The sequence below is a fragment of the Stegostoma tigrinum genome, chromosome 1 (assembly GCF_030684315.1).
Source record: "Stegostoma tigrinum isolate sSteTig4 chromosome 1, sSteTig4.hap1, whole genome shotgun sequence".
In the NCBI taxonomy this organism is placed as follows: domain Eukaryota; kingdom Metazoa; phylum Chordata; class Chondrichthyes; order Orectolobiformes; family Stegostomatidae; genus Stegostoma; species Stegostoma tigrinum.
Genome location: NC_081354.1, coordinates 106,453,793 through 106,471,229, shown reverse-complemented (window position 1 = coordinate 106,471,229; position 17,437 = coordinate 106,453,793). Strand labels below are relative to the sequence as shown.

At 41.9% G+C, this 17,437-nt stretch overlaps 1 protein-coding gene across 4 annotated transcripts in view; it reads right to left on the bottom strand.

Moving 5' to 3' along the window:
- Positions 1-639: 639 nt before the first annotated feature.
- The window catches only part of spata18 (spermatogenesis associated 18), a 75,891-nt gene continuing 59,093 nt past the window's right edge, over positions 640-17,437 (bottom strand). For all 4 annotated transcript variants that reach the window (XM_059647754.1, XM_048531182.2, XM_059647762.1 and 1 more), the window contains 2 exons: positions 16,918-16,966; positions 640-4,195 (listed from right to left, as the gene is read on the bottom strand). In XM_059647754.1, the coding sequence (XP_059503737.1) occupies positions 4,188-4,195; positions 16,918-16,966 (57 nt within the window). In that variant the 3' untranslated portion in view covers positions 640-4,187. The remainder of the gene's footprint in view (positions 4,196-16,917; positions 16,967-17,437) is intronic.

Genomic DNA, 17,437 nt, shown 5'->3' with positions numbered 1-17,437 from the left:
CAACATCCCAGAGGGGTCCTGAATCAGGCATTTATTAGATACTCCAGGCGCTTAAGAAATGGTATGAAATACTTGCAAGCTGAATGCTCTTCTAAAGTCTTTAGACACAGGACATCAGTCTGTGACAATCAGCCTCACTGCGCCTCTTTTATGAGCAAAAATAGAATTCTCATCCCCAGATAAGAAGGGAGATTCTTAAGCAGCACTCATATAGTGAGGAGTATCCACAAGTATTGTTGAGGCACAATATCAAAATTAGCCATCATGTACATAATTTTCATGCTCTAGTACATGAGCAAAGCCCCTTTGTGCCAGAGTTGCCTTCAAGATGTATTATCACGTACAAGGCATGAGAAACTGAGCCAACCCAAGCTTCAGCACCTCATCACTAACAGTGGTAACTAACTAAATCCAACACCCTTACTATTTCCAAGCATCACGTGAAAGTTTGTAATTGCAGGAATTATTTTACATTCTCTTATCACATAATAGTCAATGGAAACGTGACATAACTTTACTTCATTGATCACAGTACATACAATGAAACCAAAACATGCAATTATTTGATGTATTATAAAAAAAATTTAATACTTATGTCTTACAAACAAAAATGTTTTGGAAAAAAAGGAAGCACACACCATAAAAAAAATTAGCATTATTTTCAAGCATTAACCAAAACATTGGATGCAATACTACTGTTTAAAGTAGATTGTACTTGTGTACAGAATTAAAAATTCTTGAATATGAATGTCACATGAGTAAAATATGGTTCTGCATCTGGTTATGAACCCTGCTAAATGTAAATTCTTTAAGGGAATGTACATTTTGAATCACTATGGTTAACACCTAGAGAATAATTTTGGGATCTGCATGCCAACAATGCACTCCAGGCTAATGAAATTATCTCCTTCCCTCCTGCAGGAGGATAGTCAGCAATGCTTCTCTTTGAATATAACAGGTAGAAATTAAAGTTAAGAAAGTATGCGTTGTTCATTTTGTAATCATTGCTGTGAAGCTGTTACCTCTGGAGGGATAGTGTTTGAGAGTCAGGGATTGTCCACGCAGGCCAACAGAACGTCATCTAGGCCTTATGTACATCTGTGGAACAAGACAACGTTCCCGAACTGTTGGACATTACTGTTCTTTCAAATACTTTGGTTGCAGGATCTTTAAATGACTGACCATCACAGGGTAACAAGTACAGGATGTGTATTCACCAGGACATATTCTTTCTCCAGATGTTAAAATTGTGTTGGGGGATAAAAAAACAACAAAACTGTAATGCATGTTAATTCCCATGAAATATTAAATTTTTAGTGCTCATAATTCCCCTTTCTTTTTCCTTTTCAAAAGATTCATGAACTTTGTGTTGTCAAGATGAAGAATATTATCATAAGGAAATGAAACACCTTCTCATTTTAAGCGCTCAGTATTAGCACTAAGCACAGATCAAGCAGACTCAGCTGTAAAGTAAAACTCCTTCTATTCTGTCCCAGCCATGTGCCTCAGCATTAATTTTAGCCAAGTGACTCCATTTTAACAGTAATATTTTTCCATTTTCATTATTAGTTTTCTGTAGCATTTCTATATGGAGCTGCCAGTTTGATAACGGGCTGACATCTGAAGTAGATAACAAAGTGCGAAGCTGGATGAACACAGCAGGCCAAGCAGCATCTCAGGAGCACAAAAGCTGAGGTTTCGGGCCTGACATCTGAAGTTACTGGTTTCAAATTATCTAACTCATTTGATGAAGAGCCTGAACAGCCAAAAGGCATTGAATATTGTTGTCCTATCTATGGGGTTTGAACCCAGCTTTCTATAGGCGAAATGACAAGGCTTCATGCAATTGAATTCTGTGAGTGCTTGACATTATAAATGCTTTTTAAAAAAATAAAGGAGTGAATAAGTAAAGAAAATTGGTGGCTATGCTTCCTACTTTTAATTACATTAATCAGTCACCGGATTATCGTAGGAATTCTGTTTGTCTAATGATAGATGGTATTGATCTCCAATAAAGTGCTTGTGTGCAGGTTACAAAACATTTTAAAACAGTGAAGGTACCAATGCTGAACCATGTGCATATACACTCACAGCTGCATAATATGTTTACCAAAGCTTGAGGGTCAAAGTATTAAAGTTAACTGTGAACTTTTAATCCCTAGCTGTTCTTTCAATACTGTGTGGACTGATGTGGAACAAAACAGTGATCATTGCACTGCTTAAGCTTTTTTGGTAAGATAACACAGCACATGAATAAAACATTTTCAAAAGACCAGTAGAAATCAGGGGAAATGCTGATGTATAAAGTAGGGTCATTGTATTATGAAATGGGATTATGAAATTGAAATAGAAGGAGAATATTAGGAAAAAGGCCTCAATCTTAAAATATGGTGATGGAATTTGAGAAACACAGGATGGAATGTTACATAGAAAGGAGTAGAAAACAGTTTGCCTGTAAGTAAGGTGTCATTAATGCTTTTCATTACATTCCACTGATAGAAGGTAATATCAGAACAATCTGGTAAAATCAGATAAATTACAATTCTGCTGCCTTTAACCAAATATCCAAGCAAATAAAATACCTTCCTACTGCAGAATAAAAGTTCCCACTTCTTGCTTCTATTGGGTCGCTGATAGTTGTGTAACCAAATGTTTTTTTAATGACAAGTTATCAAGTAAGATAATTATAAGATAATTAAAAGAATTAACAAACAGTATTGTACTCCTTGAACAGTCATTATACAACCAAACTCCACATAATTGTAAAACTCTGAATGATATAAAACATTTCAGATTTCATTAACACATAAAACTATTTTACCTGTGTGTTATATTCAGCACCATAGTCGGGTATCGATGACCCTGGTTCCAATAGAATGAAAACCTACTTAAAATTGTCAGAGATGCTAAACAGGTCAAGAAGCCTCAATGGAGGCAGGTAGGCTGAGCTAACACATCAGGTCAATGGCCTCTCATTACAACTAATTCTTTTATTGTTCCAACTCAGAGTCTTCGAATTGAAGTAATAATATTACCTTTTCTCCAAAGACACTTCCAGACCTGTTAAAAGTTTGCAGTATTTTCTGATTTTGTTTCAGATTTCCAGCATCTGCACTATTTTATTTTCAGTTAATATTGTGCTCAGTTTGCGTCATGTAAGACTGAAAAAATAGCTAGGATTTTGAAAGAATGCTTTGTAATTTCTAAAATTAAAGGAGTTTGTTTTAGCTGTATCTTTTCTCCGAAATTCCTTCCATGCCCTATTAATGTATTTTGCAATTACAGCCACTGTAAATTCAGGAATGCACTGCCCACATTTAACCTTAGAAGCACAGAATCCTGCAGCACCAGAGGAGTCCTTTTGGGCTTTTGTGCCATGCCAGCTCTTTCAAAGTGCTGTTCAGTTTAGTCCTGCTGACCTGCTTGGTTCACATAGCCCGGCAAGTTATGTCCAATTACCTTTTGAAAGTTTCTATGGAATCTGGTCCCACCACCCCTTCAGAGAGTATTTTCCAGCTCTTCATAACCTTCTGATAGCTGAACCAGTGAGGAAATCAGGAGAGTTCCATCTTCACACAATCATTTTAAAATCAATGGCCTCGAACTGTTGACCTATTTCCAACTGAATCCTCTGTACGCACTGCCTTTCAAATGTCTCCATCTGGTCTCCCCTTTAAGGAGAAAAAACCTACTTTCTCCAATTTCTCCATATAATTGAAGTTACTGATATCATCATGGTAAAATTCTTGCTTTCAAAAGTGGAATGCCTGGAACTGTACACAACTCTGGCTGAGGTCTAACCAGAGATTTGTAAATGTTAACTGTAACTTGCCTGTTTCTGTGTTTAACATTCCTACTTGCAAAGCCAAATATTTCATTCACTTCCTAGTTGTCTTATCGATTGTGTTACTGTGTTCGAGAATTTAAGAATATTCATCGATGGGTCTTGTTAAGTGTATGTGATTGCTAACATAGCTCTTAGATTGATACTGTACAAGGAATGTATTTAATTATTCACACAATTAAGTGGCATGCACAAAAAAACACACAAAAAGAGGATTCCTTTCTCAGAAGATGAGAACCTGCAGAAAATTTTCACATTAATCCACTTCTGTCGATTAAATTCCTGATATCAGAGAAAGCTTTCAGAAGTCTATCACTCTGTTAATTCTTAAACTTCAATTGCTTCAGCGTCCTAAATAAGCAGAAAAAAGAATTAGTAAGCCTTCCAAGTTATATACGTGAGTCAACTTAACTATCATAAACATTTTGTAAATTAAAGTTAAGCTATTTTTTGAGAAAATGCCTAATTTTCAATGGTGTTTAATAAATAAGAGGATTATGAGAAAGTATCAGTAGAAACAGAAATATCAAATAGCGAGAAAATTGAGAAGGGAGAAGGTCCTAGAAAGACAGGCTCTGCTTAAGAATGAGTAAGTCATCGGGTCAGAAAAGTTTACATTCCAAGTTCCTAAAACAAGTGAAAGTGGCTGAAAGGCTTCATATCATCTCCCAAACTCCCCTATATATGGAAATAGTGTCAGAGGATTGCAGTGGCATCCTTATCCAGAAAAGGATACAAGCACAGTCCTGACAATTACAGGCTGGTAAGTTTGATGTTCATAGTGAATAAGTTTTAGAAACAATAATCAGGAAAAACAAATCAACAGCCACTTGGAGAGGCTCAAGTTACTTAAGTATAACAAGTGCATATATGCAAAAGGAAGATTGTGTTGAGCTAATCAGACCAAATGCTTTGATTAAGTTACAGAATCTCAGAATTGTTATGGTACACTAGGAAGTCATTCGGCCCATTGTGTCAGCACAGGCTAGGAAGGCTGCAAAGAAGTTCACCATCTAGGTAGTGTCCTGCAGTCAGCATCACAGTGAAGCAGTCCAGCTGGAGTATCTTGCATTCAGCAGCACAGTGAACCATTGCGTAGCCCCTCAGTATGCAAGCATCAAATGTCCCTACATACCGCAATTTTCCTGTCCCCAATGTTGAGAAGGATCAGCCCAGCCTTATTGCTGCAGAACACTCCAGTTAGTTGGACCATTCCGTATCACCTGGCTTTTGTGGAAACACTTTGACCACATGTCCATGAGGAAGTGGTCAGCACGTGGTGTCCTCGAGACCTTACGGGGGAAGGAGAGGGTGCATCCTGTGGGGTTGTTCCCACAGCAGACTGTCAAAGTCATTTTGCGGCATGTATCATCACCAGAACTTCCCAACAAGCACAAAGACATTGCGTGGCTGGTGGTGGCACTGCCCATCATATCTTTCATCTACACCTGGTCAGTCTGCGCACCGTACGCTGCCCTTGAAGCAGCTGCAAGGGGACAGAGACTGTCATACATCTCCTTTGGGAATGTGCCTTTGCAAAGGAAGCCTGAAGAGAGATGCATGGTTCTTGTCGAGGCTCATTCTGAGCAGCTCCATCGTGCAGGACTCTGTGTTCTATGGATTGTTCCCAGACAACACAATGTGACAAACCATCAACTGCATCTAGAGGACCATTAACTTGCTGAAAGATGCTACTTGGTCTTCCAAAAACATAGTGGTTTCCATATGTAAAAGGTTGACTTCGACTGAGTGTTGCAGACTGGCACATTCCAACATCCAGGAATACATTCTGAGACACAGACTAAAGCTTTTGGGTTTGTTGTCACTATCGAGAAAGTCAAACCCCAAAGTTTGTTTTTTTTATTCTGTACGCAAAGACAGTACAGATATGAACACAGAGATCTATATTACAGAGCTGCTCGGAACGAGCCTCGATGAAAACCATTGCATCTCTCTCCAGGCTTCCTTTGCTGAGGCACATTCCAGCAGAAGGTGAGTGACAGTCTCTACTCCCTCACAGCCACTTCAAGGGCAGCATGCTGTGGTGTAAACTAACTGGGCGCACATGAAGGATCTGACAATGCAGTGCCTTTCTCACCACCAGCCGAGTAATGCCTTCATGCTTGTTGGAAAGTTCTGGCGATGAAATATTCTGTACGTGAATAAAGCACATTTTTGCAATTAAACCTTTCTGGGAAGAGGGCCCTGTGTTTAGCATTGCCATGAGGCATTCTGGGAAGAGTGTCCTGCACTTGGTGCCACCGTATGGCATTCTGGGAAGAATGAGCTGCATTGAGAATGGTCAACCATTACTCAGAAGAAACATAGCAGGCAGACAGTCAGCAACGCCTCAGAGTTCTTCTTGCTCAAGAAGAAATGTTCTGTATTAGAAAGTGGTGAGAGTGATGGTTCCACTCGGAAGGGCAGCCAGAGCCCAGCTGCATGTAGGAAGAACAGAAAGAAATGGCCAACATTGGTAGTAGGAGATTCAATACAGAGGGTATAGATGAGCATTTCTGCAGCCACAGACATGACTCCATGATGGCATGCTGCATGGGGCAGGGTCAAGGATATCACTGAATGGTTGCAGGTATTCTGAAGGGCGAAGGTGAACAGTCAGAGGCCATGGTTCACATTCAGACAAAAAATACAGTTAGAAAGAGGGGTGAGGTCCTGCAACAAGAACTTAGCAGATTAAAAAGCAGTATCTCAGAGGTTTGATTCTCTGTATTACTCCTGGTGCCATGTGCTTGTTAGTTTAGGAATAGGCAGATAGAAGAGATCTGTATGGCTGAAGATTTCAAACAGAAGGGAGGGTTTCAGATTGCTAGATCAGTGAATCAATTTCTGGGAAGGTGTACAAGTCCAAGGAGTTGTACCTGGACCATCTTCTTCTTGTGTGGAAAAACTGTCCCCACACTTCTCCCCTAAACTTTCCCCCTCTTACTTTGAAAATATGCCTTCTTGTAGTTGACCTTTCCACCCTGGGAAAAAGCCTGCCTATCTACTACAAGCGAGACAGGTAGAGGGATCCTGAATTTAGCATTGGAAGGGCCTGAGCCTTTGACCTTGCCCAACAGGTATGTGGCATGTGATCACAGATAATGGGGACTGCAGATGCTGGAGAATCCAAGATAACAAAGTGTGAAGCTGGATGAACACAGCAGGCCAAGCAGCATCTCAGGAGCACAAAAGCTGACGTTTCAGGCCTAGACCCCTCATCAGAGAGGGGGATGGGGAGAGGATTCTGAAATAAATAGGGAGAGAGGGGGAGGTGGACCGAAGATGGAGAGAAAAGAAGATAGGTGGAGAAGAGAGTATAGGTGGGGAGGTAGGGAGGGGATAGGTCAGTCCGGGGAGGACGGACAGGTCACGGAGTTGGGATGAGATTAGTAGGTGGTAAATGGAGGTGTGGCTTGAGGTGGGAGGAGGGGATAGGTGAGAGGAAGAACAGGTTAGGGAGGCGGGGACGAGCTGGGCTGGTTTTGGGATGCAGTGGAGGGAGGGAACGAGCTGGGCTGGTTTTGGGATGCAGTGGGGGAGGGGGAGATTTTAAAGTTTGTGAAGTCCACATTGATACTATTGGGCTGCAGGGTTCCCAAGCAGAATATGAGTTGCTGTTCCTGCAACCTCAAGCCACACCTCCATTTACCACCTACTAACCTCATCCCACCTCCTTGACCTGTCCGTCCTCCCTGGACTGACCTATCCCCTCCCCACCTCCCCACCTATACTCTCCTCTCCACCTATCTTCTCCTCTATCCATCTTCAGTCCGCCTCCCCCTCTCTCCCTATTTATTTCAGAACCCTCTCCCATCCCCCTCTCTGATGAAGGGTCTAGGCCCGAAACATCAGCCTATGTGCTCCTGAGATGCTGCTTGGCCTGTTGTGTTCATCCAGCTCCACACTTTGTTATCCAGGTATGTGGTATGTGCTCCCTGTGTGGATGAGGAGAAAGGCTGTAGGGAGGATAGGAAAACTGACTACTGCACTGTGTTCTAGGATGGCAACAAGACAGGCAATAGGTCCTTTTTGGGAAAGATCAGGAATTAGTAACAAAATTAATGAAAAGGAAAATTTGAAGAAATTAAAGAACTCTCAACGGTTATAATCTCTGGATTATTCTCCAAACCACATGCAAATTGGCATAAAGATAATTCGGGAAGTAAACATGGGGCTAAAGGAGTGGTGTGGGCAAGTGGGGCTCCATCTCATGGGGTACTGGCATCAGTACTGGAAAAGGAGGAACTGGACCATTGGGATGAGCTTCACCTGAAGTGATCTGGGAACAGGATCCTAGCAGAAAGGCTAAATAGGTGGTCCCAAGGACTATAAACTAGTTAAAAGAGGCGGGAAGACTCAGGAGAGGTTATTAAAGTTTCCAGAACAACTGAAAGCACAGAATATGGAAAGGCTCAGGAATCTAACTTCAGACATCGTAGATAAGGGGACAACAATGAGAAGGGGGAGGCAGTCAGTGCAGCACAGAGGGTGTTGTACTTAACGCAAGGTAAATTAGCTTGTATTACAGATTGAAATTGGCAGGTTCAATGTTGTATGAGAGAGGTGGCTGCAAGGCGATCTGGGCTGGGAACTAAATATCCAACACTATGTGCTCAATCGAAAGGACACTTAGATGGGCAGTGGGGACATGGTTACCTGGTTAGAGAGACAAGAAATTAAATCAATAGCAAGAAACAACATAGGGTCAGAAGACATCAAATCTGCATGGGTAGACTTGAGGGGCGGCAAAGGAGAAAAGACTCTGATGGGAGGTATGTACAGGCCGCCTAGCAGTAGTCAGGATGTAGGGCAGAAAATAAATCAGGACATAGAAAAGATATGCAAGAGAAGCACTATTACAATAATCATGGAGGACTCCAATATGCATCAGGATTGGGAAACTCAGGTTGGTAGCGGATCTCAAGGAAAGGAATTTGTGGAATATCTATGAGATGGTTTTTGTTTTGTAGCAACTTGTGGTAGAGCCGATTAGGGAACAGGTAATGAGGCAGACTTGATTAGGGAACTTAAGAAAGAGAATTCTTAGGGGGCAGTGACCATAACTTGGTAGAATTCACTCTGCAATTTGAGTGGAAGAAGCTGGAATCAGATGTAACAGTACTACAACTGAGTTAAGGTGACAACAAAGGCACAAGGGAGGAGCTGGTCAGAGTTGATTGGAAGGGAAGCCTCGCAGGGAAGATGGTGGAGAAGCATTGGCAGGGTTTCTGGGGGTAATTCGGGAGGCACAGCAGAAATTCATCCCAAGGAAGAAGAAACATACTAAGGGCAGGACAAGACAACCATGGCTGAGAAGAGAAGAAAGGGACAACATAAAAGCAAAAGATTATAGAAACAATGTAGTGAAGATTAGTGATAACAAAGTGTGAAGCTGGATAAACACGGCAGGCCAAGCAGCATCTTAGAAGCACAAAAGCTGACATTTTGGGCCTAGACCCTGTGGAAAGCCAGAGGATTAGAAAGCCTTTAAAAACCAACAGAAGACAACTAAAAACAACAATAAGATGAAATATGACAATAGTAATATAATAAAGCTAGTAATATAAAAGAAGATTGTAAGAGCTTTTTTAGACATATAAAAGGTAAGAGAGAGGCATGAATGGATATTGGACCATGGAAAAATGAGGCTGGAGAAGTACTAATGGGGAACAAAGAAATGGGAGAGGAACTGAATAGGTACTTTGCATCGGTTTTCACCTGAAAGACACCAGCAGTGTACTAGAACTTCAAGAGAGTCAGGGGCAGGTGACAGTAATGGCCGTTTTTAAGGGAGATCGTAGATGCATTGAGTGGTATTCTTTCAAAAATAACTAGAGTCAGGGAGAATCTCAGAGGATGGGAAAGTGGCTAATGTAACAAAGGGAGGGAGGCAGAAGACAGGAGACTATAGACCAGTTAGCTAGGATGAAATTGTAGAATACTTGGAAGTGAATGATAAAATAGGGCAGAGTCAGCACAGTTGAGTAAAGGGACGGTCATGCTTGACAGATCTGTTAGAATTCTTTGAGGAGATAATGAGCAAGTAAGACACAGGAGGGCCAGTGGATATGATCTTTTTGGATTTCCAGAGGCCTTTGAACAATTTGCCATGCAGGAGGCTGCTAAACAAGATAAGAGCCTGTGGTGTTACAGGCAAGATACAGGCATGGATCGAGGATTGGCTGACTGGCAGAAGGCAGAGAATTGGGACAAAGGGTTTTTTTTTAAGATGACAGTGAGCGACTAGTGGAGTCACACAGGGGTATGTTTTGGGACCAGAACTCTTCATGTTTAGATTAGCAATCTGACAAAGGAATTGACATTGTCCGGAATAAGATGGGTGAACTTGCAGCATGGGTTGGTACCTGGGACTTTGATGTTGTGGCCATTTCGGAGACACGGATAGAGCAGGGACAGGAACGGATGTTGCAGGTTCCGGGATTTAGATGTTTCAGTAAGAACAAAGAAGATGGTAAAAGAGGGGAGGTGTGGCATTGTTGGTCAAGGACAGTATTACAGTTGCAGAAAGGATGTCTGGGGACTCGTCAACTGAGGTAGTATGGGCTGAGGTTAGAAACAGGAAAGGAGAGGTCACCCTGTTGGGAGTTTTCTATAGGCCTCCGAATAGTTCCAGAGATGTAGAGGAAAGGATAGCAAAGATGATTCTCGATAGGAGTGAGAGACAGGGTAGTTGTCATGGGGGACTTCAACTTTCCAAATATTGACTGGTAACACTACAGTTCGAGTGCTATAGATGGGTCAGTTTTTGTCCATGTGTACAGGAGGGCAGACAGGCCAACAAGGGGTGAAGCCACATTAGATTTGGTATTGGGTAATGAGCCCGGCCAGGTATTAGATTTGGAAGTAGGTGAGCACTTTGGTGATAGCAATCACAATTCTGTTATGTTTACTTTAGTGAGGAAAGGTGTATACCACTGGGCAAGAGCTAGAGCTGGGGAAAAGGCAATTACGATGAGATTAGGCAAGATTTAGGGAGCATAGGATGGGGAAGGAAACTGCAGGGGATGGGCACATTAGAATTGTGGAGCTTATTCAAGGAAAAGCTCCTGTGTGTCCTAGATAAGTATGTACCTGTCAGGCAGGGAGGAAACTGTAGAGCGCTGGAGCCGTGGTTTACGAAGGAAGTGGAATCTCTGGTCAAGAGGAAGAAGAAGGTTTATGTTAGGATGAGATATGAAGGCTCAGTTAGGGCACTTGAGGGTTACAAGGTAGCCAGGAAAGACCTAAAGAGAGAGCTTAGAAGAGCCAGGAGGAGACATGAGAAGTTGTTGGCGGATACGATGAGGGTAAACCCTAAGGCTTTCTATAGGTATATAAAAAATAAAACAATGACGAGAGTAAGATTAGGGCCAATCAAGGAGAGTAGTGGTAAGTTGTGTGTGGAGTCAGATGAGATAGGGGAAGCGCTGAATATTTTTCGACAGTATTCACTCGAGAAAACAACAATGTTGTCGAGGAGAATACTGAGATACAGGCTACTCGACTAGGTGGGATTGAGGTTCACAAGGAAGAGGTATTAGAAATCCTACACAGTGTGAAGATAGATAAGTTCCCTGGGCCGGATGGGGTTTATCCTAGGATCCTCTAGGAAGCCAGGGAGGAGATTGCCGAGCCTTTGGCATTGATCTTTAACTTGTCATTGTATACAGGAATAGTGCCAGACGACTGGAGGATAGCAAATGTGGTTCCCCTGTTCAAGAAGGGGAGTAGAGACAACCCTGGTAATTATAGACCAGTGAGCCTTACTTCAGTTGTTGGTAAAGTGTTGGAAAAGGTTATAAGGGATAGGATTTATAATCACCTAGAAAAGAATAATTTGATTAGGGATAGTCAGCACCGTTTTGTGAAGGGAAGGTCATGCCTCACAAACCTTATTGAGTTCTTTGAGAAGGTGACCAAACAGGTAGATGAGAGTAAACCGGTTGATGTGGTGTATATGGATTTCAGCAAGGCGTTCGATAAGGTTCCCCACAGAAGGCTACTGTACAAAATGCGGAGGCATGGGATTGTGGGAGATATAGCAGTTTGGATTAGAAATTGGCTTGCTGAAAGAAGACAGAGGGTGGTGGTTGATGGGAAATGTTCATCCTGGAGATCAGTTACTAGTGATGTACCGCAAGGGTCGGTGTTGGGTCCACGGCTGTTTGTCATTTTTATAAATGACCTGGATGAGGGTGTAGAAGGATGGGTTAGTAAATTTGCAGACGACACTAAGGTCGGTGGAGTTGTGGATAGTGACAAAGGATGTTGTAGGGTACAGAGAGACATAGGTAAGCTGCTGAGAGCTGGGCTGAGAGGTGGCAAATGGAGTTTAATGCAAACAAGTGTGAGGTGATGCACTTTGGTAGGAGTAACCGGAATGCAAAGTACTCGGCTAATGGTAAGATTATTGGTAGTGTAGATGAGCAGAGAGATCTCGGTGTCCATGTACACAGATCCTTGAAAGTTGCCACCCAGGTTGACAGGGCTGTTAAGAAGGCATACAATGTTTTAGCTTTTATTAATAGAGGGATCGAGTTCTGGAACCAAGAGGTTATGCTGCAGCTGTACAAAACTCTGGTGCGGCCGCATTTGGAATATTGCGTACAGTTCTGGTCACCGCATTATAAGAAGGATGTGGAAGCTTTGGAAAGGGTGCAGAGGAGATTTACTAGGATGTTGCCTGGTATGGAGGGAAGGTCTTACGAGGAAAGGCTGAGGGACTTGAGGCTGTTTTCATTAGAGAGAAGGTTGAGAGGTGACTTAATTGAGACATATAAAATAATCAGAGGGTTAGATAAGGTGGATAGGGAGAACCTTTTTCCTAGGATGGTGACAGCGAGCACGAAGGGGCATAGCTTTAAATTGAGGGGTGAAAGACATAGGACAGATGTCAGACGTAGTTTCTTTACTCAGAGAGTAGTAAGGGTATGGAACGCTTTACCTGCAACGGTAGTAGATTTGCCAACTTTAAGTACATTTAAGTCATCATTGGACAAGCATATGGACGTACATGGATAGTGTAGGTTAGATGGGTCGGCACAAGATCGAGGGCCGAAGGGCCTGTGCTGTGCTGTAATGTTCTATGTTCTATTGTTATTAAGTTTGCAGATGACACGAAGATAGAAGGAGGGACAAGTAGTCTTGAGGAAGCAGAGAATTTGAGCGGCTGGGAGAGTGTGCAAAGAAGTGGAAGATGGAATACAATCTCAAATTCACATGTGAGCAAACTCACATCCATGGAATACAATATGAGCATGTGTGAGGTTATGCACTTTGATAGGAAGAATAGGGGTGTAGATAATTTTCTAAATGGGAAACAGCTTCAGAAATTTGAAGCACAAAAGGGACTTGGGAAGGCTAGTTCAGGATTTTCTTATGGTTAACACCAAGATTCAGTTGGTGGTTATGAAGGCAAATGCACTGTTAGCATTCACTTCAGGAGGGCTAGAATAAAAGGACAGGGATGTACATCTAAGAATGTATAACAGTCTGGTCAGACTGCATTTGGAATACAATATAGTCACCTTTCTACCCCACACAACCATGCTGATCAGGTTTCCTAAACTGAATTATTCCCATTTGCTTGGGTTTAACCCATATCCCTCGAGACCTTTCCTATTTATGTATCTGTCCAAATGTCTTTTAAATGTTGTAACTGTTCCCATCTCTACCACTTCCTCTAGCAGCTCATTCCATAACTGCACCAGCCACCGCTTGAAAAAGATAACCCTCGGGTACTTTTTAATCGTTCCCTTCTCACCTTAAACAACTGCCCTCTAGTTTTGGGCTCCCCTACCTTTGAAAAAATGCCTTGGCTATTCACCTTATCTATGCCCATTATGATTTTATAAACCTCTGTAAGGGCACGCCTCAGCCTCCAATGTTCCAGGGAAAAATGTCCCAGCCTATCTAGCCTCTCCTTATAATTCAAACCCTCCAGTCCTGGAAACATCTTTTGTGAGCAGTGTCCAGCTCCAAATCTAAGGAAGGACGTGCTGGCATTGGAGGGGTCTAGAGAAGGCTCATACGAGTAATCCCAGGGATGAGGGCTTTTCTATGAGAAGCTGTACTTGATGAAGTTTAGAAGGATAAGATCCCCTCTCTCTTCGAAACTTACAGACCACTGAGAGGCCTAACATAGAATGGACACAGAAGATGGTTCCACTGGAAGAAGAGACTGGGACCCAAGGCGTAGCCTCAGAGTGAAGGGACAGCCCTTCAGAACTGAGATGAGGAATTTCTTCAAACAGAAAGTGGTGAATCTATGAGATTTATTGCTGCAGAGGATAGTGGAGAACAGGTCATTCAGTGTATTGAAGACAGAGATGGATAGGATCTCGATTAGTAAAAGAATCAAAAGTTACAGGGAGAAGGCAGGAGAATGGGGATGATAAACAGATGTCATGTTGAAACAGCAGGGTAAATTCAATTGGTCAAATGGCCCAAATCTACTCCTATACCTGAAGGCTTTATAGTACTGATGATCACAAGTGAGTTGTACATTAATGAAATGGAAACCTATGCTGTTGGTGAAATCAGCTGCATTATGAAATGGAGCTCTCAGTACAACATCTGTATAGTCTACAACTCCCTACTCCTGGGGGACGCCAGCTGTATCGGCCAAGCCTACTGCTCGCTCTGTAGCATGGACCTCATCACAGGAGCATGAGAGGAAGTGGTGTGATCTGGCACGAGCTACATCAATAACAGCCTTGATACAATTGTAGGGTGAGGACTGAGGGATCTCACACAGGTTCCCAGTTGGAAGCAGCCAGCTGCATGCAAAATCCGGAGCAGCTGTCACCTTGACGGCCCAGGCAGGGTAACCCTTAGGTCACAGTGAAATATACACTCTACTCTCAGTCTGCAGCAAGCAATAAACCTCATTCATCTGGAAGAAACAGCATCAAAGACAATACACTCTGTGCCTCCTGTATGTTTTCCTGACAAGATTTGAGAATATTGTAAATCAACGTGTAAGAAATTAAACTGTCTCTCCAGCAATGGATTTTGTGATTTCTTCAGATAGCACTGATTTGTATTGTCTCTACATTATGACTGGAGGCTTCTCACTATGAATCTGTCATGGTTGTGTTGGTAATACTGGATGATCTCAGTCAGTTTTGTCACTCGATGTACCACTCTTGGAACCAATTCTGATAAGCTCATCTTAACAGGCATTCCTATAGCAAGAGCCTGTCCGTCTGTATCTGACAATGTCGTGACAAAACACGAACCAATAAATAAATTGCAAAACCACTGTAATGCCATATTTGATGTTATACCTCATGTTCTGCCTGAAACTATGAGAAACTGGCAATTATCTCAATTAACATGCTTCTTTAGAACTCTGTGGTACCACACAAAAGACAGTTTGAACTGCTTTAGTCTCCAGTTGCACTCTATGGGGCTTATGTCTGCCCACATAATGTCTTAAAGCTGCAACATTATAGTAAGATTCTGTCTGGAATTCCATTTAGTGTAACAGTAAGAAAAATGCAGTGTGCTGCACAATGCAGGAGTATTTCCAGAGAAGTAGGTAGTTAGTTTGCATTCACTTTAGCAGCTCCTTCCACTACACGTAACCCCCTTTCAAAAAAACATTTTACAAATGATTATTATTCCAAAGTATGCAGCTAGGAGGGCATCAGGATGACATATCCCAGGTAGACAGAGGGTGGGGAACTTGGTGGTGTGGGAGGGGGGTAGCGCAGGGTGGTGGGGGCGGTGGAGGGATTGGGGTGGTCAGATTTACCAGGGCTCCACTTTTCCCCTTCTACTAATAATCAAACAGTTGAAAGGAGGATTGTGCATTTCTGGCATTTCTCTTTTCCTGACTTCACAAAAAGAGCCAGGGCTGATGGAAGAACATTCCTCAACATCCCTGTTGGTTGTCAGCTGATAGTATCCCAGCTCATATTTTTATGACCACGTGGTCCTAACACTTGCTCACTGGCAGTCACAACATGTGAGAAATCCACATTTCAAAAATCCACTACTTGACCAGGAGACACCCTCTTTGGTTCCCACATTCCTGTTTACCCACAGACAGGAAACACTATAAGTGATGTGGATGTCCATTTTATTTATGTTAATGATTCCAATCATGGCATTTGGGATGAAATCAACCCAGAGTAGCAACCAGCAATCCCACAATTTTGGCAGCAACATGGTGCTTAATGAGCGTAGGCACCATTGTCATCACTACTATTTTTCCCTCCTTTTCATCGAGCAACCTTACAAATACTCTGCTATTATAAGTGTGTGATTTCATTGCAGGGTGATTTGCAGTCAGATTCTCCTAACATAGAGTGATGTTTGAGAGAACTGGACACAAAATCTTTAACGCATGTTCCATCTATTTATACAGATGCTCCCTTCCCCCAAATTACTTGTTTAATTATCCCCCTACAAGCACCTCAGATCTACTTATATCAAATAACTTGTTTTTTTATCTTTGCTCAAGTGTTCATTTGCTAAAAATATGCAATTTCAAGGCCACTCTATCGAGTTAAAAAGTCTTTACGTCTTATATCAGTCAGATACATCCAAAGGACATAGGATATCTGATGCAGTTTGTTTAACTGCTTTTATATGAGCATGATCAAACGCACACATTAAACCACACCCTCAAAAAGAATAAATTCACAAATAGGAATTAATCACAATCCTCAAAAAAAACGGAAGTAAACCTTTGAAACTTAGAACAAACCTTCAATTTGTTCATTTAATTGCCCACTTCCTCCCTCATTCCCAACATTCTGCAATCATTTTAGGAACTTCTGCTAAAGAGACATCAATTGTCAAGCTCCTGGTCACACTGCCTCAGAGAACTGTCACGGATCCTTGTGTCCCAGGCTTGAGTATCTTCCCCCCATCCTTAAACGTAGATCAGTGCAGTGATATCTCAGTTTGTAACCTACATGGTGTAATACATTGTGTACAGAAACACGTGAACCAACCAACTAAATGAAATCATTAAATTGCTTTGAGGAATATGTCACACACTCACTAACAAACTTCTCAACTATTTCATATCGTTGCTTTAAAAATGCCTTCTCACTTACTTGGACTAATGCTTCGTCTGATGGGGGAAGGACTACGGCTTCGAGAAGACTGTAAAAACACACGAGACAAAATGTAAGCTCTCAATCTTGCAGCGACAAAACAATTGTTCACTTTCACTGCACAAAACAAGAAACAAATAAAGAAAACACAAGGAGCACAGTCAAGAAGACATGATCATTAAGCCCACACATAGCAGCTCAAAATCAAGGCAAAGGGCTTATTACCATTTTCATTGATTCTGGTGGAGATTCCTCACAGATGTTGGGTGAACCACAATAACAAGTTCACCCAAAATCAATGAATGTTATTAATTTATGTTCAGTGCTATAAATTATGTTGGGCCTGACAACTAAAAGAGGCCTCCATATTTGATGTGACATAACTAAAACTTCCATCAAAATATTAGAGCTAGGAGTATTCTCTGGTTCCATCATTTTCCGGAAATAGTTATCTCGAGGATTATATCAACAGTGCAAATTAAAGCCTGAAAACAATTGAATGGCAGATGGTCCAAGTAAT